At 44.2% G+C, this 26,808-nt stretch overlaps 1 protein-coding gene across 3 annotated transcripts in view; it reads right to left on the bottom strand.

Moving 5' to 3' along the window:
* Nucleotides 1-26,808, bottom strand: part of SMG1 (SMG1 nonsense mediated mRNA decay associated PI3K related kinase) — a 409,928-nt gene that overhangs the window by 99,285 nt on the left and 283,835 nt on the right. For all 3 annotated transcript variants that reach the window (XM_073591119.1, XM_073591120.1, XM_073591121.1), the window contains exons 43-47: nt 26,497-26,635; nt 26,295-26,404; nt 19,766-19,984; nt 12,113-12,303; nt 464-636 (exon numbers count right to left, since the gene is read on the bottom strand). In XM_073591119.1, the coding sequence (XP_073447220.1) occupies nt 464-636; nt 12,113-12,303; nt 19,766-19,984; nt 26,295-26,404; nt 26,497-26,635 (832 nt within the window). The remainder of the gene's footprint in view (nt 1-463; nt 637-12,112; nt 12,304-19,765; nt 19,985-26,294; nt 26,405-26,496; nt 26,636-26,808) is intronic.

Raw genomic sequence — 26,808 nt, 5'->3', positions numbered from 1 at the left:
CACTAGTACTATACACATGTAAAGCGAAAGCCCAATATGGCCATTCCTATGTAAAGTCCAATTTAAGTGTAAAAGGCCAGTATAGCTCCAACAGTTTTAAGGCCAAAGCTGATGAATGTAACGAAGACCCACTATCTGTGCCTCTCCAGACAGAGTGAATCTATCTCTTGTCTCTTAGGCTTCACTTGGTGGCTCAAAAACAGAAATAAATCATAATATGCTAAATTTCATTTTTACCAGGCTGAACAATAGAATTGCTATATAAACAAAACTACTATACATTCCCTTAAAATATTCAAGAAGATAACATATGTAAACCAAATTTCAAATTAAAAATGCTTTACTATTTTATACACTGTTATCCTCGCCCCGCTTTCATAACACTTAAATTACAAAGCAGATTAAGAGTGTTGGTGCATGATTAATTTTGACATGTTAACAAGTAAAAAAAAAAATTAGATACCTAAATCCATCTGGCTGCTTATTTCTTGAAGCAGGCCTGCCAGTTTAGTGGCCTCCAGATTGCTGAAGGCAGTTTGATACTGTGTGATCCACTGCTCAAATTCATTCAGCTTCACTTGGATGGCTTCCTGGACTGCCCTCTGCTGTGTCTGAAGCTGGGTGTGTTCTGAATATCTAAATGAAAAATCACAGCAATAAATATCCAAAAAGACAACAAATATCCAAAAGACAAACATCAGAGTTATAAAAGCAGCCTATACATATATTTAAGAATGCAATGGGCAAAAAAAAGCAATGCTTAACATTAGAAAGGCTATCCATTTCTAGGTGTGGTCCATACCTAGAGTGACATCCCTGCTGATAAACAATGCAGTAAATTGAGAGGTTTTCCACATTCCTTTATTTTTTTTATTTAAATATGTAAGGGTTTAAAAGACTTAAATATGCAATAAAAGATCGAAGGGCTAGTATTTACAATAAAAAAGACCAGTCTGGAATAAACCCTACTGATCCCAGGATGCCTCAGTTTGATGGAAAAGTAATATCAAGAGCACAATCAAAGACACAGGGGGGTGGGAGGTCCTGTGTTCCTCAAGAAATGCATTTTGTGTTATGTACAAAAATCCTATTTTCTTTAGCATGCTTTGAAACCCACAGGAATTCACTCCAAGTAAAGGGTGAGCAACAGCTACAAAACCACTAGTAGACTCACAAAAACATAACGGAGGACTGATCGCTGCTTAAACAGCGGCCTGCAGGACCTTGGATCCGAAGCTGGGATCAGAAAAGTGGTAATAAACCCAAAAGCAAACACCAAATGCTTGCCAATTTTTACATGTGATGACTGCATTAGTTTCCTTTTATAAGCTTACTTTCTTTTATTTTCATCTGGTGATTCTGCCAGTCAGTCAGTCTTTTTTTTTCAAGAGAACAAGCTGTCCTGCAGATGTAGCAGAACAGAGACAAACCATTTACCACTGACAGAGGTACTTACAACAATCGGCTTTCAATTATATAAAAGCTTTATCCCAAAAGGGAAAAAAAAAGGACTTGCTACAGCTGCTTAAAAGACATTAGCTCGAGTCTGCCTTCAATTTGTTAGTGTATCTAAATCTGCTAGTGCATCTAACACTACCCTCCCACCAGACAATGCTGATGTCCAAGGTGGTCTTTGTTGCTCTTTCATCCAGAGCATAGGCGCTGTTAATACAGAAGGTGCGTTACTGGCTAGATCACCAGGTGAAAGCAGAGGGGGAAAAAAAGCTTAAAAAAAAAAAAAAAGAAAACAAATGCAACCACCGCAACTAATAATTGGTTAATTGCAATATATTACATTTTAGGTTTCTTACTGTCTGAACATCTGCCTTGTAGAAATCGGAAAACGCATTAACAGAAGACCAGGTGGCAGACTTAAATGTGGGAAGCAGTAGCCTGATGCCAAGAACCACTCACAGACCTAGCTGAGTGCTCCTTGACAGGAATTAGTGGTACCCGATCCTTGTGATCAGAAGCTTGAAAGATAATCTGATTTACAGAGAAATTGTGGCATGAGAAGCTGGTTTGCCTTTACGGCGACCATATGGAAAGAAAAAGGAAATGTAAAAGGGAAGAATCCTGAAGGGGAAAGAGGCAGGTCTTCGAATATGTAAAGTGACAAAAGGAGGTTAAAGATGGGAAGCCGAAAAAGGAGTAGGAGGCTTTTAGGCAAGTAGGGGGCTTTTAGGCAAGTAGGGACACACCTTTATGCTAATTAAGGCTCTTTCAGGGTCTAGCAGGATTATTGCCTCTCAATTTGCAGTTGGCCAGAAATCAAACTTTGGGAGACTTAGACATGCATACTACAGGAAGTAAAGACGCCAAAAAGCAAGGAGAATTAACAGATCTCTCCTTAGGCTTCGGCGGCTGATTGCTTTATCCTGCAGTAATACCTGTGATAATATCAAGGGCCAGTCCAAACAGAAACATATTGAAAAAGAACACTGTGGGATTAAAAAAAAAAAAAAAAAAAAAAAAAAAAACAGCCGAGATACTTCCAGTAGGCCATCACAATAAAACATTTGCTCTTAACATTCTAAGTGAATAATCCGCTGCCACAGAAGAGTAACCTTTTAAGGGAGTTTAATCATTTTTCCACAGCTTCGCAAATAAAAGTTACAGCCCGAATTAAAAAAAAAAAAAAAAAAGGCACAGACCACCAACAAATGAAGAAAGGAGGGTGTACACCCACTCAGCAGAAAGGTCCTTAAAGCGGAACTTTGCCCAAAAGGAAAAGTTCTGGCTTTCTTCCTCCTTCCCCCATATTTGGAATGTCTTTTTTTGGGGGTACCCGATTTTGGCAGGTACCTGCTTCCACTTCCGGTCAAATTGCTGAGGGGAAGTTTGCCCCCCCCCCCCCCCCTTTCCCTTGCAGCCTCCTGGGTCACAATCACAGGAGATTGCGGGACCATTTACAGGACGCAGAGCAGCTCACAAATGCACAGTGAGTAGCCAGCTGTGAAGCCACAAGTAGTCAGTCAGCAGCCCATAGTAAAGCGGAGTTCCGGCCAAAATATGACTTTTAAGATAAACATACCCCTAGAATACTCATGCCTAATGCAATGCAACAAAGGTATGCTGTAAACTATGCCCAGTTTTCTTTGTGAAGTTTCTGCATAGCGCGGCCACCTGAAGCTGGTGTCCTTCCTAGATTCCGTGCATGCTGGCTAGCCAGCATGCACCTGCCAATCTCGCGCATGTGTGGTGCACATTTGGTCAGCTTGGCATGGCACAGAAGCAGGAGAATTTTTATATGAATAATATATACATCTGGGATACACTGTGTCTAGCAGCATTGCTGGGCCTTTTTTGGATCCATTTTTTTTTTTTTAAACATAAAACATAATTTGTTCTTGGATGCAAGTTTGATATGTGGGCTTATTCACAATCTAAGATACAAGTGAACATGAATAATGTATCTCACTGACTGGGACTGGAAGGTTTTCATGGACAATGATCTATTTGGCTTTTAATTTCTTTTAACTCCGTCAAAACCAGGCCAATGCTGACATCACATATACATGAAAGAATCTGCATTTTTGGTAGAAAATTACTTGGATCTCCCAAATAATATATATTTTTTAAAAACAGTCACAGAAGAATAAAAATGTGGGTGTTGCAATTTTTTAATGTCACACGATATTTGTGCAGCAGTTTATCAAGCACAAATTTTCAGGAAATGCAAAGCAGTAGATGTAAAAAACAAAAAAAACACAGAGGAGTGGGTGCTTGTGTTGCTATGGCTATTAATAGTCACTTTAAGAATAATACAGAGTTTGATTTTTAAGAACATGTTAGGCCGGGCTCCCCCCCTTACAATAATATGTAAATAAACCAGTTGGACAGGTTTTTGGAGCTGAGCAGAAGACAGGGGGTTCTCTGCAGGATGTTATGCAAGTAGAAAGTTGGGGGGAGAAGATTAGCTTTTGAAACAAGCATGTGGAGAGAGGAAGAGAGATGTGTTTTGCAAGGACAATGAGGAAAGACATGGCTACCAGAAGCTGGAGAGTTTTTGGAGAATTTTTGAGTTGGACTGAGCAAGGAACCATGAAGGACATCACATCCTAAACCCTTAGTTGAGTAACGGTTTAGTTTACTTATATTGGTAGGCATATTTTTGTAAGCTATGAGTTGTGTTACGTAGTAGGTGAGGCCGAAAAAAGTCCATCAAGTCCAACCTATGTGTGTAATGTGTTGTATTGTGCATCCTACAGTTGTATGTGCAGCTTTTCTGTTTATTAAAGCATTGATACACTACAGAAGTCTAAGCTTCCTTGGTTTTACCGCAAGAACCTTAAAACATTAGACACAAAGCATATCATTTGGGGGCTCATCCGGGATTTGCGTTAAAAGCTCAACTGAAGCAGACCTGTTTTCTGTGGCATGTTTTGTTCCTTGTACTGGGGGAGAATGCTGCATACACTGTTTAGGAAGGCTGCAAAGGTTTCTGGTGTCCAGGAGGACTTCAAGGCATGCACCCTTCCTACCTGGGCCAGAGATAGTCAGTGGATGTCTGTTGTAAAGGAGCTGGCTGGATATGCTTCTCCTTTGAACAGAGCTTGGGAGGATGGGAGTTTCTGATCTTTCCTCAGATTTTAATCTTACAAGTTTTGAGTTCAGTAAAGGAGAGATGCGGGCAGTTGCTATGGTTGGTTTGCACTTCCTTCATGCTCTACATATTGAATCTGAAAAGAGGGAAAAGGCAGAATTAGAAAGATTTACTGAAGGAGCAGCTTGCAGTAGCATCCAAGTGTTTGGAAGAAACTGTAAGCAAGGCAAAAGATTTAGAAAGGAGGGTAATCAAAGTTAAACCTGCAGTGGCTTCGAAGTGTGTTCAAACCCCTGTAGGCCGAGCTGAATATTTGAATAAGCAGTGTGCAGCCCGCATAAACAAGCCTAATGATGCCCTAACAAAGGACAAAGGCCTGTAAGCAGAAGTAGGATATGTGCCACTGTTACTTCCCATAAGCGGGAAGCTGAGGATTTGATCAGCTCAAATGGCCGAGTTGAGTCAGATACAAGGAGGGCAAGGGCTATGATCTCCAGGAGACACATGTGGATTGATTTACTTAAGGTGGGGGTCCCTAGAGAGGAAATAGATGGGATTCCTACACCAGCATTGTTTAAGAAGTGGAAGCAAGTGGTTGGGAATGGTAGCTTCGGTCACATTAAGTGTTTCTGTTGCCATAAAATGGGGCATTTTGCAAGAATGTGCCATGCTGTGAAGACTGGACAACGGCAGGCCTGTGTTCTTTCCAGGACAGCACGGAGAGACATGCAAGTATATTTGTTACGTTGGAAGTCAATGCCTTTCCGTGAAAGCATTTCAAGGCAACAGTGGGTACCCCACAATAGTTTTGCAGTTAGAAATGGGCAGATAAATTTGAGCTGTGAGCTATGTTTTCGGCACAGTTGGAAGGAACATCTAATCTGTTTTGTCTCTTACTCTTTTCAGGTACTGAGCATCGAGAGGTGGAGCAGGCAGAGCAGATGACCATGCTAGATAGGAGGAGGCAGACCAGAAGAGAGCCTGAGGAAGATGCGGATGATTTCTTTATGGTGGCTGAATTGGAGTGGACTTTCATCTGAGCATTTCCTTATGACTAAGAGGAGAAGAGACTTTCACCTGGGACTCTCTTTCCACAAACTGCCAAAGACATTGTTAACCCTGCTCAAAAGTAATGTTGCACCCTTCCAGGGACAACAAAACAAAAAGTCTAACCTCCCAGAAGATACGGGGGTCGAAAGGGAAATTTTTCCTCCCATTTACAATACGGGGTATTTATTTTGCCCTTTCCTGGAGAAAAGGCTTTAAGAGATTTTGAAGTTTCCTACATTAGGCTATAAAGTCAAGAGGTGGTATGTGTTGCTATGGCTATTAATGTCATTTTAAGAATAATAAAGAGTAAGTTTTAAGAACATATGTTAAGCCAGGCTCCCCCCTCCCCCCATTGATATATAAATAAACCAGTTGGATAGGTTTTTGGAGCTGAACCGAAGAGAGGATGTTCTCTGCAGGATGTGATGTATGCATAAAGTTGGGGGGGGGGGGGAGATTAGCTTTTGAAACAAGCATGTGGAGAGAGGAAGAAAGATGTATTTTGGAAGAATGAGGAAAGACATGGCTACCAGAAGCTGGAGAGTTTTTGGAGAAATTTTGAGTTGGACTGAGCAAGGAACCATGAAGGACATTACATCTTAAACCCTAAGTTGAGTAACGGTTTAGTTTACTTATTGCTTATATATGTAGGTATATTTTTGTAGGCTATGAGTTGTGTTGTATTGTGCATCCTACAGTTGTATGTGCAGCTTTTCTGTTTAGTAAAGCATTGACACACTACAGAAGTCTAAGCTTCCTTGGTTTTACCGCAAGAACCTTAATATTTTAGACACAAAGTATAACAGTGCTGTGTCCGTGTGCGGTGTGGTAAACCTAAGCCTAGAATAAGGCTTACCTATAGGTACTGTAAATATCTCCTAAACGTGCGCCGTTTAGGAGATATTTACTGTGCCGATGATCTAATCGGCACATGCGTTCTGAAGGAACGATCGCCTGTGCCGTTTCTTCAGGAGCGGGTGCCGTGACCAGCAGTTCCCATGCATGGCCAGTCACACAGCCAAAGTCCACGGCCCCGGAAGAAAGAAGGGCGAAGATGGGCACGGCCTGCAGCGGGAACGACACAGGCTTCTTTTGCAGGTAAGTGTCAGATAATATGCTAATATGCAATGCATACTAGCACATTATGCCTTTACTTTACAGGGAAGGAAAAAAAAACAAAAAAAAAAAAAAAACAGTTTACTTCCTCTTTAAATTCATTGATGGACACAGCTTCTTCTTGACCACAGGGATGTCCCAAACCCCAATGAGGGGTGGGGAAAAACAGGCAGCCACCGCAAAAAACCCTCAAAAGGGGGTGGGGTACCTCAAACAGCCATCTGCAGTACTCTGCAGCCAAAACAAGCATCCAAAGATGAAAAAACATCACTTTGTAAAACTTTTTATGAAACTTTGTAATGGTATGCACAGGTGACCTTGCAAACTAGAGACAGACACCTGATGTCAAAACGCCCTAAAAGGCTATAATCGCCCTGTAATAAACGGTAATAACTGCGCTAGTTTAATGGTGACACTATGATACCATGTAACACACCGAAAAATAAAGTGCAAAGTGCTTACAAAATAATCACTAAACAATAAACAAATCATATAAGCGCTAGTGAAATGATAGCGCAATGTGATCCCATATAACACACACTGAGACAATGTATTAAGTATTGGAGTGCTAAGTGATTCCGATAATAAACAATGGTGATGATGGGATGCTCCCGATCAGATGGTATTCCCTCTTGTGGCCCCGCTCACCAAAGTTGATGAACCCTCGGGCTTTGCAGTCCAGGGGTCAAATCAGGCTTAGAGTTTGTTTTGGGAGGTAAAACACAGACATCACATTCTCAGAGGTGGTAGGTTTCATCAAGATCCAGGATGTTTAAAACATAATGGGGTAAAAAGAGAGAGAAAGCACATGTGAAGTACCGCCAGTACAAAAACAAACTGCGCTCTATCGTGTTTCACTCATGAGACATTGGGCAAAGGCAAGCATCAGCGTGTTTCCAGGTTCGCACCGCGTGCATTCCATGGGAACCAGAAGTAGCGTCACTGGTTCACTATATCGGAAATTACGTTCACGCATTTCGCCCCTCCTCCAGGGCGTGAGTTGATGAGAAGGTACCGGAGCCACCATATATGAGAGGCCTTTGCCAACTGACCCATGCAAATCTGGTGATCCTAGAAAACAGGAGACTTGTCCCACTTGGACAAGCTTCCCTACTGCAAAACCTTCATGTGGAGCTGTACACATGGAACCACTTTGAAGGTGGATACCAAGAGACCTGCATGCAAGATCATAGGGAAGACTGCAGGACAGCAGCAGCTGAATCACTGTCCAAGGTTTCCAAAATTTGTTTAATCGGGCAGAACCCCTTGGCCTTCACCAAGTCAAGAATCAGACCCAGATACTCCAGCCTCCTGGTTGGTGCCTGAGGTGACTCCTGAAGGTTTCCTGCAAAATGCGCATTGGGATTACCATGTTGTCCATCAGCGCAGAATGGGTCTCCACACAGGAGAAGGTCGTACAGATAACCAGTAACTGCAATCCCCCATTGTCTCAGCAATGCCAGAACCACAGCCAGCACCTTGGTAAAAACCCAAGGAGCGGAGGCCAGGCCAAAGGGAAGCGTCATAAACTAATGTGTGTCCCCGACCACAAAGCGTAAAAGCATTGGTGTCCGGCACAGATCGGAACGTGCAGGTACACATCCTTGATGTTATGAAAGACAGGAAATCCCCCTGATGAAGGGAGACCACCACCTGAATGGATGTATTATATCTTGAACTACATACAGCATCTTCACAAAGCATTACAGGGCCTTGAGGTACAGCATCAGGTGAACTCTTTCCTTCTTCCGAGCTGTAAAATGCTTGGAGTAAAACCTCTCCAGGTCTGGAACCAGGGTAAAAACTCCCTGAAGTAGCAGATCCTGCACTGCCCTATAGAAGAGCCCACAGGTGAGAAAGGGAGAGAAGACTGGAAAAAAAGAATTTATCTGGTGGGCAGAAATGAAATTCTGTCTTATAGCCAGACAAAATCAGTTCATGGACCCATTTGTCCGACAGTAAGGAGGTCCACAGGCCCGTGCACCAGAAAAGTCGACCTACAACCCTGGAAACGGGCGGGGGCAAGCCTTGATGCTGAAGAGGTCTTGACCGTGGACTTTGTGAGCTCAGGAGCGCTTTGCACCACCCGTGGAAGCCTTGAAGAGCTTGACTGCTTAGTTCGCAGAACCGGGCAAACAAAAAGCCTCTTGTGTGCATAGAAAGGACAGTGTTTATGGCGAAGTTCCTTACCCTTCTTAGCCTGTGGCAGAAAGATGCTCTTCCCACCATTAAAATTCTTGATAATGTCATCCAAGGTAGCACCAAAGACATTCTACCCAGAAGGGGCAAGTCTGTCAGGGCCTTTCTAGATGTCAGGTAAGCACTTGAGCAAAGAACTCACCAAAGCACCACCGCTGAAACAGAGCGCTTGGAAAACAATAGGGCCGCATCAAGCACGTACTGAGGCCCTGTACCAACATCTCTGCCAGCTCCACTTAAACCAGGGGGTACCTGCTTTTTACTCAGACTTCGGTGTATGAGCTCAGCCCATTCAGCAAGCATCTGAGACACAAGAGCCATGGCCAACACCGGAGGCAGTGCCGAACTGGCCATTGTCCAGAAAGCCAATTCCACCTTTCCGGTCCGCAGTTTCCTTTGGTGTCATGGTTGCATGGCGTGATGTGTCTTGTGTTTGCTCCATTAAATTTCCTTGGCTGACCACTGCATCTATGTTCCTCAATGTTGCCTGTTTTTTTTTGTGCTTCTTCAGAAGAGCTTTAACAGCACATCCTGAAACCCCAGTCTGCTATGAAACCTTTGCATGGGAGAGACCTTGCTGATGCAGTATAACAACCTTGTGTCTTGTTGCTGTGCTCAATCTTGCCAATGGTGTATGACCTGTGACATGAAACTGCAACCTCACCTTAGCCGCAGAGTTTGAATGTTCAGCTATACAGCCATTTGTTTAAAGCGGAGGTCCACCCCAAAAAAAAAAAAAAAAAAAAATTAAAAGCCAGCAGCTACAGGCTTTTAATAATAGGACACTTACCTGTCCTGGACTCCAGCGATGTCGGCACTGCAGCTAATGTTTCCATCAACTATCAGGTGCTGCTGCCGCCATTGTGGGTAGGGAACACGGCAGTGTAGCCTTACGGCTTCACGCCGGGAACCCAACTGCGCATGTGCGAGGCCCCGCTCCTCTCTCCTACTGGCCCGGCAAAAGGGGGAGGAGGAGGGAGCCCCGCGGTGACATCATGGGCCGCGGGGCAAACTCCCGGAAGTGGGAAAAGGATACTTTTTTTACCTTAATGCATTCCTTCGTTAATGTAAAAAATGTTTAGGTGTCAGGATCCCCCCTCACTCCCCCTTTTACTTACCTAAGCTTCAAACCAACACTGTGCATGTCTGTAGATCTTCTCTGCCCTCACTTGTCTCGCTGGCTTTGCTGGGGCACCAGGAGCCATTGGCTCCCAGTGCTGTCAAAGCCAATGACGAGGGAGTGGGGGGTGGGGCTGAGTCCCGCAGTCTGTTTCATGGGACGCAGCAGCAGGACTTGGGTGTGAGTACGCACGATTGCCCCAATGGGGGCACTGGACAAAGGGGAGGGGCCAGGAGCGCTGGTGGGGGGCCCGAGAGAGAAGGTTCACGGCAGCTCTTTTCCATTGCACAGAGCAGGTAAGTATAGATATATTTTTTATTTTTATTCATCTTTACAATCACTTTGAAAACCACTTCCCACTGCTGGCCGTCATATGACGTCCTTGACTTTGTGCGGGTATATCTGAAAGATGCCTGCAGCTACAGGCATCATTCAGATATCGGCTTTTCCCTACACCATAAGAACGATCATAGCGGCTGTTCCGCCGCTTGATCGTTCTTATGGGCGGCGAGAGGAGTTTCTACCGACTCACCGCTTCCATCGGTGAGTTGGAGACAGGATCCGCCGGCCCTGGATGTGTACCACAGAGACTTCAGGCAGACCAGATGGTCGCCAGAGTCTCTACGATCATTCGGAGGCCGGGTGCGATGTAGCTTCACGCCCGGCCTCTGTACTCAAACGGCGCCGCCTCGGCTCGTTTTTTTTTTTTTTTTCAATTTCAGGCTTCCCAGCCTAGAGGTGAGATGTGGGGTCTTATTGACCCCATATCTCACTGTAAAGAGGACCGATCATGCCATATTCCTATTACAGGGGATGTTTACATTCCTTGTAATAGAAACAAAAGTGGTCAATCACCCCCCCCCCCCCCCCCCCAAGTGTAAAAAAAAATTAAAAAAAATAAAGCTCCCCTGTCCACGCGTGCTCGTGCGCAGAAGCGAACACATACGTAAGTCCCGCCCACATATTAAAACGGTGTTCAAACCACACGTGAGGTATCGCTGCGAGAGCAATAGATCTAGTCCTCCTCTAACTCAAAACATGTAACCAGTAAAACAATTTTAAAGTGTCGCCTATGGGGAATTTTAAGTACTAAAGTTTGGCGCCATTCCACGAGCGTGTGCAATTTTGAACTTTGATGTTAGGCATCTATTTACTCGGCGTAACTTCATCTTTCACAGTATGGAAAAAAATTGGGCTAACTTTACGGTTTTGTTTTTTTCTAAAACACAAAAAAAAAAAAAAAAAAAAAAAAAAAAAAAAAAAAAAAAAAAAAACCGCGTTCGAAAAACTGCTGCGCAAATACCGTGCGAGTAGATAAAAAGTTGCAATCACCGCCATTGGATTCTCTAGGGTCTTTGCTAAAACATATATAATGTTTGGGGGGTTCTATGTAATTCTCTAGCAAAAAAATTATGATTTTTTTCATGTAGGAGAGAAATGTCAGAATTGGCCTGGGTAGCAAGTGGTTAAGTTAAACGTTCTTACTTTACATCATTTCTTCACACCTACCTAAAACATTTGCACAGTAGTATATCTCTCTCTACATATTTTCTCCCCAAGTTTTGATTTGTTGTGGAAAATCACCCAAAGCGCTTATTGCAAATTAGGTATGTAGCAATAAAAACACAGTCGGAATTACTAACTCCTTCCTTACTGTACTAAAATGTATGCATGTTGCCATTGGAACATTTTTCTATCACTTGTTGACCCTGAAATAACCCTAATAGGAAGACACACAGGCATTGATTTACTAAAGGCAAATAGATTGTGCACTTTGCAAAGTGCAGTTTCTCCAGAGCTTAGTAAATGAGGCAGGGCTTCACTTTGCAAACAATACCCAAATCACATGCAAGAAAAAAAAACAAACAAACAAAAAAAAAAAAAAACAGTACTTTTGCTTGCACATGATTGGATGATGGAAGTCAGCAGAACTTCTGCTCATTTACTAAGCACTGGAGCAGTAACTACTCTCCCAGAGTGCTACTGCACTTTTCAAAGTGCACAGTCTATTTGCCTAGCTCCAATCAGGGTGGTGTTACTATAGGGTTGATTTACTAAAGGCAAAGTCCATAATCACAAACCTGTGCTGCAGTGTATGAGCAGGATGATCTGGGGCTTCAGCTCCTTCCAAGAAGGTCATCTCCTCCATGAGTCGGGTTTGCAGCTTTTCCACCTCGGTCAATTCTTCATGCAAGTTTAGATATTCCTCCAAGCTACTGTCTAGCTTAGGCAGGACACTTAGCATCTCATCCCGGTTCTTAAACCAGTTTACCTGTAAAATTACAAGTATTTACTACAATATTAAGCCAAGTCTTTCACAACCAGAGATGCCTCATAGTATGCACAGATAATAAAAACTTTAGGGGGGAAAAAAAGGTCAGTGCCATCAAATAGGTGAAACCATAAAAACTTAAACAGGCCTGCTTTTATTTTCCTCTATCATATTTTTGGCTGAAGAGATTTCAATCTTTACAGAGGTGTGAATCAGGAAAAAGGCAAGAACTTGGCTACCATTCTAAACCCAGACTAGTCAATGAGTTCTGATGTACTGTCAACAAAATGTTTTACCCATATAAGACCGTGACCAGTCTAAGAATACTGGGGGTGATATCCTGCTACTATAAAGGTGATTAGGCACTGGCAAAAAGTTTGCTTGAAACACATACAGTGCACCCTCCTATAATCCCACCTAATTTGTGGGACTTTTGGTTTGCAGCAAGCAATAAGGAGGAACAGAACAGAGGGTATGGACCTGTGCCCAGTACCAAGACATGGAATATACTGGTAAGTGAAAATTCCCATCATCTTAATAGTACATTACAAGAAAGGAAGTCATAAACCATGGGACCTCTCTCAGCAATAAATTGAGGGTGAAAAACAACATAGCAAGCAGCAACAAATTGGCCCCGCAAATACCAAGGGTCATGGACTCGAAACACTCAAGACAACAGCTTGAAGTACCTTGCTTCCAAAACTGGCACCTGCAGAGGCCTGAAGATCCAACTGGTAAACTTCGCAAAAATTGGATTTTTGACTTACCGTAAAATTCTTTTCTCTGAATTCATTGACAGACAGTGCTCCATTATTCAGAACAGGTTTATATCACACCCTACAGGAGTAGGACACTAGGCAGAAAAAAAGACTTGGCTACGCCTATGGGCAGTCCTAGGTGATATACACCCCCCTCTCTGCTAGAGGCCTTCAGTTTAGTAACAAGCAGTGTCAGAAGCGTCAAAACTCCTTAGAGGGGTGGGAGCTGTGTCGGTCAATGAACTCAGAGAAATGGATTTTACAGCAAGTCAAAAATCCCATTTTCTCTTTCGTTCATTGACAGACACAGCGCTCCATTATTCAGAACCATAAGGACGTCCCAAAGCAGTGCCAAACATGAGGGGGTGGGACAACGAAAAAATCCCAAGGCTAACACAAGAGCCAACCAGGTAACAGGACACAGAACAACTGGAGCCCAACCTAAACAATACATCCCCAAGAGAGATTAGACTCCCTAAACAGCAGCCCGCAACACCTTGCAGCCAAAAGAAGCATCCTCAGATGCCAGCACATCCACGTTGTAGAATTTTGAGAAAATGTACACCGACGACCAAGTGGCCGCCTTACAAACCAACGCAGCCGACCCCTGATGATGGAAGGCCAAGAAGCAGTAAGCAGCCAAGTAGAATGCGCCGTAACAGGAAAAGGAGGAACCCAACCCCTGATAGAATAGGCCAGAGTCATAGTCTGTCTGTTCCATCTAGAAAGGTTTACAGAAAAAGCAGACAGTCCCTTTTTTGGCCCGTCCGTGATCAAATAGTGAGTCTGATCTCCGAAAAGACCCTGTGACTGCCAAATACACCTGAATCGCCTGAACACATCCAGGGGGGCATGCAAGGTAAAACCCTTAGGACATCTTGACCTGGGACAAAGGGAAGGCGATACAATGTCCTTAGTCAAAAGGAATCAGAGGAGGGAACTGTGGACAAGGGCGAAGAACTGCTTCAGCTTTGTGGATCACCAGGTAAGACATATGACATGGTAATGCCTATAGTCCCAACACTTTGCGAGCAAAGGTGATAGCAACCAAAAAGACCACCTTCTGGGACAGAGCAAGCAGAGGAACTTCCAGAATATTTTCAAAGGGAGGCTCCTATAGAACCGAACACTCCAAGAGCAGATACCAAGGGCGGTAGAAGAGACCGCACCCGAGGAGGCAGATGTCAAACCCTTGATTAAGAGTATGCACCAAGGAGTTCGAGACCAGGGGACGCCAGCGACCAAGCGCACCAGGTTGGCTACCAAGAACGACCAGGTCATCCGGGCCCACTAGAATGACCGGAATCCCTTCGGCTTCAATCCTGCGCAAAACCTGCGGCAGAAGCTTGAGAGGATGACAGGCGTAGATCCGACTATAATGGCCCCACAGGGCCATCAGAGCGTCTGCAGTATACACCAGAGGATCCCATGACCTTGCCAGAAACCTCAGTACCGTTCTGTTAAGCCGGGACACCAACAAATCTACCTCGGGAGTGCCCCATCGAGACATATCCGATGAAACACGTCCTAGTAAAGGGATCAACACTAGCTGACTGAGGCAACCGCCTGCCAGTTTTCCACTTCTAGAATGCATACGGCGGAGAGGGCCGGAACAAGGTGTTCTGCCGACCAGAGGATGCTGGCTACTGTCATGGCTGCCAACACACGCTTCGTTCCGCCCTGGTAATTTATATAGACCACGACCGTGGCATCGCCCGACTGGATCCGTACCAGGAGCCCCTGAAGTCGACCTCCATGATCCATACACAGTCTGATCGCTCGAAGTCCCCGGATATTGATCGTCAGTCTGGATTCCTCCAGCGTCCAACGACCCAGAGCAGAACCCAGTCCCAGGACACCTCCCCACCCGGACAGACTGGCATTGGAAGTGACCACTGTCCAATATAAGGGGAGAAACAATGTGCCCTGCCAAAATCCCGGAGAGCGAAGCCACCAGACCAGGGAACCCCGGTTTTCTGGCTCAGCCGAATCCGATAGCCCAGAGACCTTGGGTACTTTACGCCAGGATCTCACTTGAAGGGAGCTCGTATGGAACTGCGCAAATGGAACCACCTCAAAAGGTAGATACCATCAGGCCCAACACCCACATACAGGACCACAGGGAGGCCTACCTGCAAGACGACAGTAGTTGAAGCGCAGCATGCAACTTCTGAAATTTGCCCAGATGAAGAAACACTCTGGCTAGAGATGAAACCAGAGTTAGGCCCAGATAATCCAATTTTCTGGAAGGAGCCGGAGCAGAGAAGAAAGCCAGCTGAAATCTGTGGTCTGTATAGCGAGCTACGTCACCCCTCAGGGTAGTAGAGGACGCTGCTCACAGAAGGTCGTCCAGGCAGCCCAGGGCCGCAAACCTCCGCTGACCTAAACACGTCAGAACTTGGGTCAACACTTTTGTGAATATGCGAGGAGTGGAGGCGAGAACAAAAAGGTCAACACCGTAGCTGATAATGCTCCTCTCCCACAGAAAAAACTGAGGAAGTGTTGGTCACATACTGGAGTGCGTAAATAAGCATCTGTAATGTCGACAGAAGCCAGAAAGTCCCCACGATGAAGGGACACCACTACCGTGCAAATGGACTCTATTCTGACCTTCTGTACCCACTGAAACCTGGACAAGCACACCTCAAAGCAACAGGGCTTGCACAGCCCCAGGGAGAACTACCAAAAGTCCGGTGACAGACACCTATTGGAAGGAAAAAAACCTTTTCGTGGTTCAAGGCTGGAACACCAGGACATAGGTGAGGGCGCGCCATCATGCTGAAGGGGCCTTGTCTGTGGGTCTAGGGAGCCCCGCTCTCGGCTCGCCAGACCAGGTCCATTGCGTGCCGAGAAGGAGGACTGCATCCTCCGAGACCCTTTTCCCTAGTTCAGACTGTGGAACAGATGTACACTTCCCTCCTGTGAGACTCGTAATGTCATCCAGGGTAGTCCCAAACAGACAATTGCCTTGAAATGGTAACCCAAGACAGAGCTTTTAGAAGCCCAGTCTGCAGACCAACACTTAAGCCACAATACATGTCTAAGCACCACTGCAGAGAGCTTAGCAACCAGGGGAACTGCGTCCAAGAGGCATCGCATACAAACTGCAGCCCCCAGACCAACTGGTCTGCCAACTCAGCGAAGGCAGAGAGAATTTGCTCCCCCTCCAGGTATGTCAGCCGGATCCTTAAAACTGGAGACTCCTCTACCAGAATCATGGTCGCATTGCGCAACCTAGATCTTCTACTGGTGGAACAGACCACTCTTTAAGGAGGGACCCCACAAAGGGGTACCTCACAGCGAAGCGTCTTTGGAACCACAAAAGGGGCGTTTTGGATGCTCCCAAACTTTACGAACAAATATTCCAAAATAGAGGGGAAAAGGGAATGCTGTTGCCGTGCGAGACAGTTTATGGGTGCCAAGGGGACTGGCACCTCCGTCACAGCACAGCTGCATCCTTCATCTTCAAAGTTTCCTGCACAGATGTAATAAGGGAGACAACCAGCACCTTCTTGTGTGTCACTGCAGTTGTGGAGGAACAACCTCACTAACTGAAAGGGAGTGTGGTCACCATCCCGCAAGGTGGGCCATATCCACGACAGCAGAGCCAGACATTGGATCAGTCGAGACAGATGAGGCGGGGGATGGCATGAACTAGCCTATATGCTTAAGCGCCACCTGTAAAAACACAAAGAACTCAGGGGGCCGCTGCCTGAGACCTCTACCGCCATAGGCCCTGCACAGGGGCGTCAGTGAGGTCCCACAAGGGATGTCGACCGAGGACCCGCACAGGGGGGCGCTAACCAAGGCTCCTCACAAGGGGCACTGGCCAAGACTGATACCCCGCACAGGGGGCACCATTGGACCCCTAACAAGGGCACTGGCTGAGACCCCGCACAAGGGGCGCCTACGGAAAACTCCGCACAGGGGGTACCACTGAACCCATCACAGGGGGGCACTGGCTGAGACCCATCACAGGGGGCACCACTGGACCATTCACAGGGGGCACAGGCCCCGCACAGGGGGCGCCTACGGAGGGCCCATTTAACCTCCCAAAAGGGGGGTCGCCCTCAGAGCCCCCACAGCGCCGTCCCTCTGGGAGAAGGCATCCGGCATGGCCGTGCGGACTAAATTTCCGGCCAACCGCGAGTGCACAGGTCCGTGGGGGGAACCGGACCAAGCAGAGCCGAGGAAGGAGGGCAGATGCCCTCAACGGAAAGCGCCGGCCTCCGCCCCCCGCTCTGGGGCCACCCAACACACGCCTGGTCGGTAGGCCGCAAAGCCACGGCCTAAATTAGTGGAGGGCCGCCGCAGGTCCACGGATGTCTGGTCACCCACCCAACTATCCAGCAGGTGCCCAGATGTCCCCCCTAGTGACAACCCTGGGGGGGGGGGGGGGGGGAGTGTTCAGAATGTCCAAAGCACCTAGGCCCGAGCCTCACCCAGGGATGGGGGTGTGGAGAACCCCAGAGGGACCGAACACCCCAGGGAGTACTTGCTCCCCACACGACTCCAGGGAAGGAGAGGAGAGGGCCCCTTAGTTACTGCTCCAGTGAAGTGCGCGGGTAACCCTCACAGAAAGATCCTCCTCGCCACTGAAGTGGGGGGCTGTCGGCCATGAGGAACGCTGCGACACAGGCCAAGACCCGGTCATATGAGACCTCGGGAGACGTTTAACTCGCAGGGCCAGCCCCCGTCCAGTGGGGCTATGTTGCAGCCGACCTAGCGCGTAGCTGCGGTCTGCACACGCTCGCTGGCCAGACTGGGGAGACCACTGGATCTTAGTGTCCAGCCCGTCGCCCAGTCTGGCAGTTGATTGTAGATCTCACAGGAAAAATTCCAGGAGAAAAAAAAAAAGTAGTTTAAAAAGCAAAAAATTGCCAGGACTAGAGATCCCAGCAGGGAACGAGGTCCTTACTCCTGACTAGGCAGAAAAAAAACTGAAGGCCTGTAGCAGAGAGGGGGGGTGTATATCACCTAGGACTGCCCATAGGCGTAGCTAAGTCTTTTTTCTGCATAATGTCCTCCTGTAAGAGGCGATATAAACCTATGTTTCTGAGAAATTGAGTGCTGTGTCTGTCAATGAACGAAAGAGAAACAGATGAAGAACAAAACATACACCTGCTCAACCTGGTTCTCATTTCAGCTATGTGGAGAGAGAGAGGGATGCTGGAGCTCAGAAGGACCTGAGCGCTTCAACTTCAAAAAATTAAACGGAAATACTGCACATGGTATATTCCATGCTAAAATGCTTTGGAATGTTACAATAAAGCTGCTACGATTGGCTGAAACATGTTGGTGAACTATTCTTATTTTTTTTTAATTTATCAGATTTTCAGTGAAGTATTTTGGAATGGAATAGTGTGTGTAGGATTTACATTTACATTCCTGAAAAAAATATTAAAAACCGTATAGTAGTATGCTCAAACTCACGTTATATTATAAACCAATAATTTATTGTGCTCATAAATATAGGCGATTTCGTGCATTCCACCACATAGTGGCATTTGCGTCACTCCCCCATATCCATATGCTCTTGCCAAATATAAAAATCTTCTAATCACATATCATGCAACTTTAATCCTCCTTGGTTAATAAGAATTATTCAGTCCTCAAATTCTCGTGACATTCAAAATCCAAAAACAAAATAGATAGATACTGAAGTAGTGTCGCACCAAAGGTAAAAAAAATTTTTGTTGAGCTCATTTTTTATTTGTGAATAAAAGAGCAAACCATAAAGTTCCACTCCCATGTGCTCATAATTCCATGCAACCAGTCTCACATGCCAAATACACCTTACCAAATTATATTCCCACACATCACAGGACTGAATAGAAATACACCGTACCAAATTATATTCCCACACATCACAGGACTGAATAGTGCAGATCAAACTCACTCTTTGCGCTTCAAACTTTTCTGCAACATGTCCTGCACTTTTATGCTAGAGTGCTGAAAATTATACAGCAAATTCACAGATAAAACATTTCTCGTCAAAATGCTCTGTTTAGCGGCTGTAGCATTTTTAACTCGGGCTGCAAAGTTTGAAAGGGGTTCGCCTGTTAAACTCATCCATTGAGAACCATAAGCCAAACGTTTGGCTTGTATTTATGGTACAGTCCTGTCAGAAAGCATAGTGTAGATACGTCACCACTAAAGCAGCAATTCTGCATGGAAAATACCCATTATTTTAAAAAGGTGAACGTAATATGTTACCTACCGCCTTGACCTGTAAAGCATTCTCTGGCTAACTACACTTGTTGCACCACATGCCAAATTAAGTGTCAAACACAGGATCCAGTGTCTGAAGCAAGCATTACAGGCCAGCCCCACTGCTGTGGTGTCTAGGTATGGTTCCCAAGATGTACATCGAGGGTAACCGATCCAAAATCTGCTTGTAAGTCCTGAGGCAATAAGCAGTTGAATTTTGATAGAAGTGTCTAAAAGAATGGTTTAGTACCGTCCATTATCTAAGGGCACTAGCAAACAACTGGAGTCCAACAAAGTGGGTGGGGTTATATGAGGGTGCACTGGAAGCAGTCTCAGCAAAGCTTTTGCCAGTGTCCAAACACCTGAAGGTAGTGACATACAACCCACGGTCTAGGACTTCTTGTCCTGTGTATTGTATGATTAAGAGATATAATTTAAAACCATAATCTGATCAACTCACAAATCAAAATAATATTATTTAAAAGAAATGTTACCTTTATTTCAGCCACTCTGGAGGAAAAGAGGCTTTGTGTGATTTCTCTTTCCATCTCTCGTTTGCTTTGCTTGTTTTCAGCCTGTTGTCCTCCTCCACCGTAGACTGCACCTGCAAATCCCGCCTCTCCCCCTGCAGTCCAGTCCACAAGAGGGTCATAAACAAAAGCCTCAAGCAAGGTCAGTAATGTCTCTCTTCCTCTTCTCATTATATGGAGGACCTGATGTTAAAACACAACCTTATTTGCCAACAGAACTAAGCAAGCTTAGCTATTCAAAACAAACTAGAAAACATCTAAAAATGATGTAAAAGGTAAAGCTCAAGGCAGGAAAGGGCTGATCACAACGCATGGTGCTTCCTGCCTTTTAGGCAGGATGGGGCTGATTGCTTACAATGGAAGTTTTTTGGCCAGGCTTTGGGGACACCACTCACTGACTACACGTGATTAATTTAAAAAATTTAAAAAAAAATGTAAAATTTGACGCTACACATTTTTAAAGGTACTGAAACCCCTTTACTGCATAATGAATTTTAGCCTACAGGTGAATATAGCCTTTAATGTGAAACAATCATCCCTATGAAAGCACCCCAGGGAAACAGCGGTATATTGCACCCCAAGAGGCTTGTGCCAACTGAACAATCCAGCACATGGACAAAAGGTGGAATTTAAGAAAAATTCAAATACTTTATTACAAATATCAAACAAAAATTCACTAAATCCTATAAGCCCACACCCCTAAGGCACCTGTCACACCAGAGGAATGATTAGGTCTGTTTTTCAGACAGACCTGATCGAAGCACCTATTGTTTTCTATGGGGCGGTGGATGTCAGCAGACACCAGCCGGCATCTGATCCGCTAAAAAACAGATGGATGCATTAGGCGGATTGGATGACAATTGGATGGAAATGGACAGGCAGTCCATTTCCGCCCAACCACCCCACAGAAAACAGCAGGCTGTGTCCGTTTGCTATGCAGAAGCACTTAAAGGGCAAGTTCACCTTTACAGAAAAATCTGTAAGGTGAACTTACACAGGATCCCCTCCTCGCCCACCCCAGTCCCGCTGACCTGGACCGCGGCAATCTCCTGTTCTAAGCCCTGCTATGTCCGCGTCAGAATTCCGGGGCTTAGAAATCCCGAGCTGAACATCCAAAACTTACCTTGTCAGGAGGGATGTTTCAGAGCATTCTAATTGGTCAGCGCTTTCACATGGGTGGCACCGACCAATCAGCAGCCGCATAGCCCATCCTGTCAGCTATGGAAAAGACATGTGGATGCCGAGGGGCTTTCTAAGCCCTGGATATACCGGGGCTTCGAATGGGAGATTGAAGCGGTCCAGGTCAGTGGGATCGGGGGATCCTGTGTAAGTTCACCTTACAGATTTTTCTATAAAGGTGAACTTACACTTTAAGCAACTTCTTTTTTTAAAGATCTGCATGTTCTAAGTTCTAAGAAATATTAAAATAATTACGGACAGACATTTTGTCATTTAATGACATTAATCCCAATGTATATATGCTTTGAATTGGTGCTTAAGTGCTTTTTCTGTGGGGACTGGGATTCCCTTCCTTTCCACTGATTTGAATAGGAATTGATGTGAAAGGTTGCAGTGCAATGTTTATATATGTTCATTTAGGTTTAATAGCCAGATTCAATAGCTCAAACATCCACAGACCTGTAGTGGCGATCCTCCCTTTAAGTTATTGTGGGTGATTTATCCATGGGTTTATAAGGTGTTGCCAGTACTAACCAATTTACATCCTGAGGAAGCTGAGCTACGCCTATCTGCAAAACGCATACATGTTATTGGTTGTTGGTTCGGAACTCTCCAGTCCATGCCCACCAACATTGTAAACTGAGACTTGGAAGTGAACAGCTGGTCAGCAATGACAGGCTGCTTAAACTGCCGGCAGGAAGCGCTGTGAGCCAAAGTGACATACACCATTAAACTGTAACTGAAGCAGGACCCACACACCTAGGAGACACGACAGAAGAGCTATTACACCTGGAGTGGGTGATAGCCACGCAAATGGCTCTGTCGGTGTCTGATAGTTGGCTGCTTTGCTTTTTGAGCTGCTACTTATGTGCCCTGTCGATATAGTTGTGTGCTGTATCCCCTGGATCTCCTCCTAAATGACTTGAGCTGACAAGGAGATTCCTGACGGCACTCGTGCTGTCAGTCCAAATAGCTGTATATGCTAATTAAAGATGCGTTATCCAGAGGGGGTGAGAGCCATTCTGAAGTATTGTGCCATTTAAAGTTAAACTGCACTGCATCTGAGCACCACAAACAAAAAACGTGAATTCATTTTTAATATTCAAAGCAAACTCCTCCATCTATGTCTTCATGCTTTATTTTGCTGAGCAATCATTAAAAAACGTAAAAATAAATACTGCGCTTACACTAATTGGCATAAGCTGCGACTAGAAAGTAGTAAACCATAAATCATATAAAAATCAAAAAGTCGCGCTAGAAACTGAGGGTGATAACAGGGGGTGTCAAAAAAATCTCATAAAAATATGAGGGTGAGTGATGATCACTGAGTGAATAATAGAAAATTTTGTGCTTATCAATGTAATTAAACACTGTGAAAATAAAAGATAAATCTGAAAATGACAATTAGTTGATGGGACACAGATATTGACCACTATGTCCGAAAAGAGTAATCAATAATAAGTGACACAATCACTAACAGATGAATATCTCAAAATAACAGAAAAAGTGATAATGTGACACATCTATGGAAACTATACCATAATTCATATATAAAAACAATATAGAGATGAAGAAAAATAAACACAAAAAAAGTCCATAACTCAAATGAAAAAATAATGATTAAAGTCCATCCATGCTAGATGACATGCATGAAACCAAGTTTGTCTCCAAGTGCTCTGTGAAAATGGAACATAAACTTGCTGTGATGACAGTAGAGTGCGCAGATAGACCTCCACCTCTTAATAAAAATGCTGCCTCTTACCAGATGGAATTGGTCTCTTACTAACAGGAGACCTAAAGGGCGGATGGCTGCAACCCCAGCCAGGGATCTTTAAAACAGGCGCTTGGCGTCCAAATCCAGGGACTCTCTCCAACTCACATCAGCATAAATGGAAATATCCCCATGTAAAAAACAAAGTGCTCCACATAGCATAAAATCCAACGTTTTATTGAGTGTAAAAATAAAGGTTGCACTTACAAAACCATTGTAGTTAAAAAGCGTATATGCGAAAGCGGGCCGGCTCCAAGGGCCTCTACTGTCACTGAGATGGGAGAGGGAAGGGAAATGCGGCTGTGAGGAGGATACGTACCGGGAATACACGTCTCCCCTCCCCCACCGAGCCGGGGCATAAATCCATTTCACTGACAGGGGATCCCATACCTGAGCAGAAGACTGTATAGTTCAGACAATATATTCCTATTTCTGATGGTAACCGTTGGCTGATGTGAACGCCAGTTATCAGGCCAACGCCTTAGGGACTTTCCTTACCAGCTACAAGCCTCTTGCCAAGGGCAGCATCGGGTTTATAAATAAAAGGGTCCTTGGAGCCGGCCGGCTTTCGCATATACGCTTTTTAACTACAATGGTTTTGTAAGTGCAACCTTTATTTTTACACTCAATAAAACGTTGGATTTTATGCTATGTGGAGCACTTTGTTTTTTACATGGGGATATTTCCATTTATGCTGATGTGAGTTGGAGAGAGTCCCTGGATTTGGACGCCAAGCGCCTGTTTTAAAGATCCCTGGCTGGGGTTGCAGCCATCCGCCCTTTAGGTCTCCTGTTAGTAAGAGACCAATTCCATCTGGTAAGAGGCAGCATTTTTATTAAGAGGTGGAGGTCTATCTGCGCACTCTACTGTCATCACAGCAAGTTTATGTTCCATTTTCACAGAGCACTTGGAGACAAACTTGGTTTCATGCATGTCATCTAGCATGGATGGACTTTAATCATTATTTTTTCATTTGAGTTATGGACTTTTTTTGGGTTTATTTTTCTTCATCTCTATATTGTTTTTATAAATGAATTATGGTATAGTTTCCATAGATGTGTCACATTATCACTTTTTCTGTTATTTTGAGATATTCATCTGTTAGTGATTGTGTCACTTATTATTGATTACTCTTTTCGGACATAGTGGTCAATATCTGTGTCCCATCAACTAATTGTCATTTTCAGATTTATCTTTTATTTTCACAGTGTTTAATTACATTGATAAGCACAAAATTTTCTATTATTCACTCAGTGATCATCACTCACCCTCATATTTTTATGAGATTTTTTTGACACCCCCTGTTGTCACCCTCAGTTTCTAGCGCGACTTTTTGATTTTTATAGTCATTAAAAAACACCCCCTGGCATTTCTGGCCATGGCCATCTTGAGTATGGGCAGATGATTCATGTAGCATTTACTTCCTGGAAATCATCTGCCCTTAGGTCAGACATGGGTGGAGCAGAGAACTCTGTCTCCTGTCCTGAAGACTCATGGGATGTAGGACATCATTTGCCTAGGCATGGAAACCAGGAAGTAACAAAAAGAAATGCAAAAATAAAGTTTAAAACGAGTAAATATGATATATTTTCCTATTTACTAATGCTAGCAGCATAAAAATTAGAAATACTCCATGTTGATTGAGAGAGCGAAGTTCCGCTTTAAGGCTGAACTGCTTTATTGCACTTATGCTTAACAGTTTCTGCTGCACTGCTCCTGCCATTTGAAAGCCGGTAACCTCTAGCCTAAGTAACTATGTGTCACTTCACTAACACCCAATGCTTGTCATAAGCGCATTTACTCCTTAAGAACACGAGTTTAATAAGATAGACTTTCTCTATGGAGAAAATATATAGCATGCCTTCTCATCTATGAAAGTGGATGAGTGAATTGTTATCCCACAATTAGTTCTTATTTCCTGCTGTGCTTTATCTATCAGGGGTTTGCTAGTCTGCACAATTATCACCAATTTCTGCATATCATGGGTGGGTGGAAGAAGTAGTCACAGATTGGATTTTTAGGGGATTTAACCCTTGGGTAATGGCTTTTTTCATTCATAGTTCTCTGTGAAAAGGTCCGGACTTTATTTTAAGACAACGTTGTGTTATTTTCATGGTGAATGAATATGGTTGTTGACATTTAGGGGAGTGGCTTATAGGCTTTTGGGAATTTCTGTATTTGATTTTTAGAATAAAGGATTTGAATTTTTCTTAAAGAAATTCCCCCCCCTTTTGTCCATATGCTAGATTGTTTTGTTGGCACAAGCGTCTTGGGGTGCAATATACCGCTGGGGACTGATGTTTCATATTAAATGTTTAAGGTTTTAAACCCTACACCAATTTTTTCTAGGTGAGTGGGCTCCATTATATACGAGCTCCCACAATAACACAATTAATAGAAACAGAAGGTACTGGGAGTTAATAAAATGAGTTAATAAAATGTAATTGTGAAGTTTTATCAGTTCTGCTAACTCTCAAGTGAAAGAGATGCTGATGTGGGTGAAGATCAATTCCCTGCAAAATTAAACCTCTTATTTTGATGATAGGCCCGAATGCCTCAAATCTGTAGGAAAAAATAGATATCACCTAGCTTTTAAAAAAATGCACTTCATTGTTAGTATTACAGGGTGTTATATTATCCATTATTACATTGCTGGGGTCCAGTGCAGATACTCAAACTAAGCCAGAAAGAGATGCACCCCATATGTAACACTTGGCTGAGTTGTGAATTATTCTTTCTTGAACTTAGAGGCTAAAACAACCTCAGACACTAAACAAACTTTCTGTACAGATGGGTACACCCTGCTTATTCACCATCCTCTGGGAAGCAGGACAGGTATGCTGGGTTCCCAATGAACATTCTGAAAAATCAATTTAGTGTCCACTCTTGGCTCCATACAAAATCACTTAATTTGATAAAGTAATCACCAATTACCACTTAACCAAAACTGTACATGCATAAACAAAATGGGATGGATTGGTCCAAAGTCAAGTTTTAAGAAAAGCTTCTATTTCTAGTTTTGATATGAGCTTCTCCTAAATGTCTGTGTCTCTGAAGTGCAGCTAACAGTTTGTGCGGGTGGATTCCAGCATTCTCAGCCTACGGGAACAGCAGGGAACACAGGGGCGATCATAGGTGACGTCACTTCTGGGTGCAGGGTGAGGCGGTGGCTTCACGTTCGGAGCATGCTTGCTCCTTCCTCAGGCCTTTGTGAGTAGTTTCACTTTTGACTTATTAAAATGGTTTACCAATACTGCACTTAGGAGGTGCTGTGTTTCTTTTCCTTTCCCCTATAAGTTTGGCTAGGCCAACATGCCACAAGTTCAATGGTACTTTTAAAACTTTTTTAAGCAAAGCTATAACAAATTGACATGACCTATTACACACACTACCTGTTCAGATTTGTCCTAGTCATAATTCTCCTTCACAATTTAGGCCTCTTGCACACAGTACTAATGTTTGAGCTGCCAGAGTGTTTTCAGGCAGCAATTTGCAAGAGGCCTTAGAGGGATGCCTGTAAAATTGCACAAGTATTGTATGTACCTGCTCACAAGACAGACGAAAAACTCCCTCCACCCCTGTCACACCCAGTGCACTTTCAATATTTTGGGTCATTCGGAAGGGAACCTTTTCAGGAACGCGTAGGCTCTTCCCTAGAAGATAACATACAGAATAAGAATCGAAAAAACACTGCTCAGTTCTAAGTGATAGTCATTTAAAAAACAGCAGAAGTATGAATATTTACCTTTTTCAAAGCAGACATTGTAGTCTATGTGAACTACTTCCCCGCTTGTCATGTCAATCAGAACATTATCCAAATGCCTGTCACCCAGACCTATGATATAGCCAACCATTGACATTACAGCTGTTGATCTGGCGTAGGACTGCAAAAATATAAAAATCAAGCCAATGATAACTTGTAATGCAAGTTCAAAAAAGAACAGTTTTTGATGCTCGCTTGGAAGGAAACTGAAGGGGTGGGGGAGGTGGGTTGGGTTAAAATCATGAAACTCAAGCTTAAATACATAGATGAATGGACTCCAAAATTTCTATTGAC

The sequence above is a fragment of the Aquarana catesbeiana genome, linkage group LG06 (genome assembly GCF_042186555.1).
Source record: "Aquarana catesbeiana isolate 2022-GZ linkage group LG06, ASM4218655v1, whole genome shotgun sequence".
NCBI classification, from domain to species: Eukaryota; Metazoa; Chordata; class Amphibia; order Anura; family Ranidae; genus Aquarana; species Aquarana catesbeiana.
The sequence above is the reverse complement of the archived record's forward strand: the minus strand, read 5'-3'. Positions and strand labels throughout refer to the sequence as shown.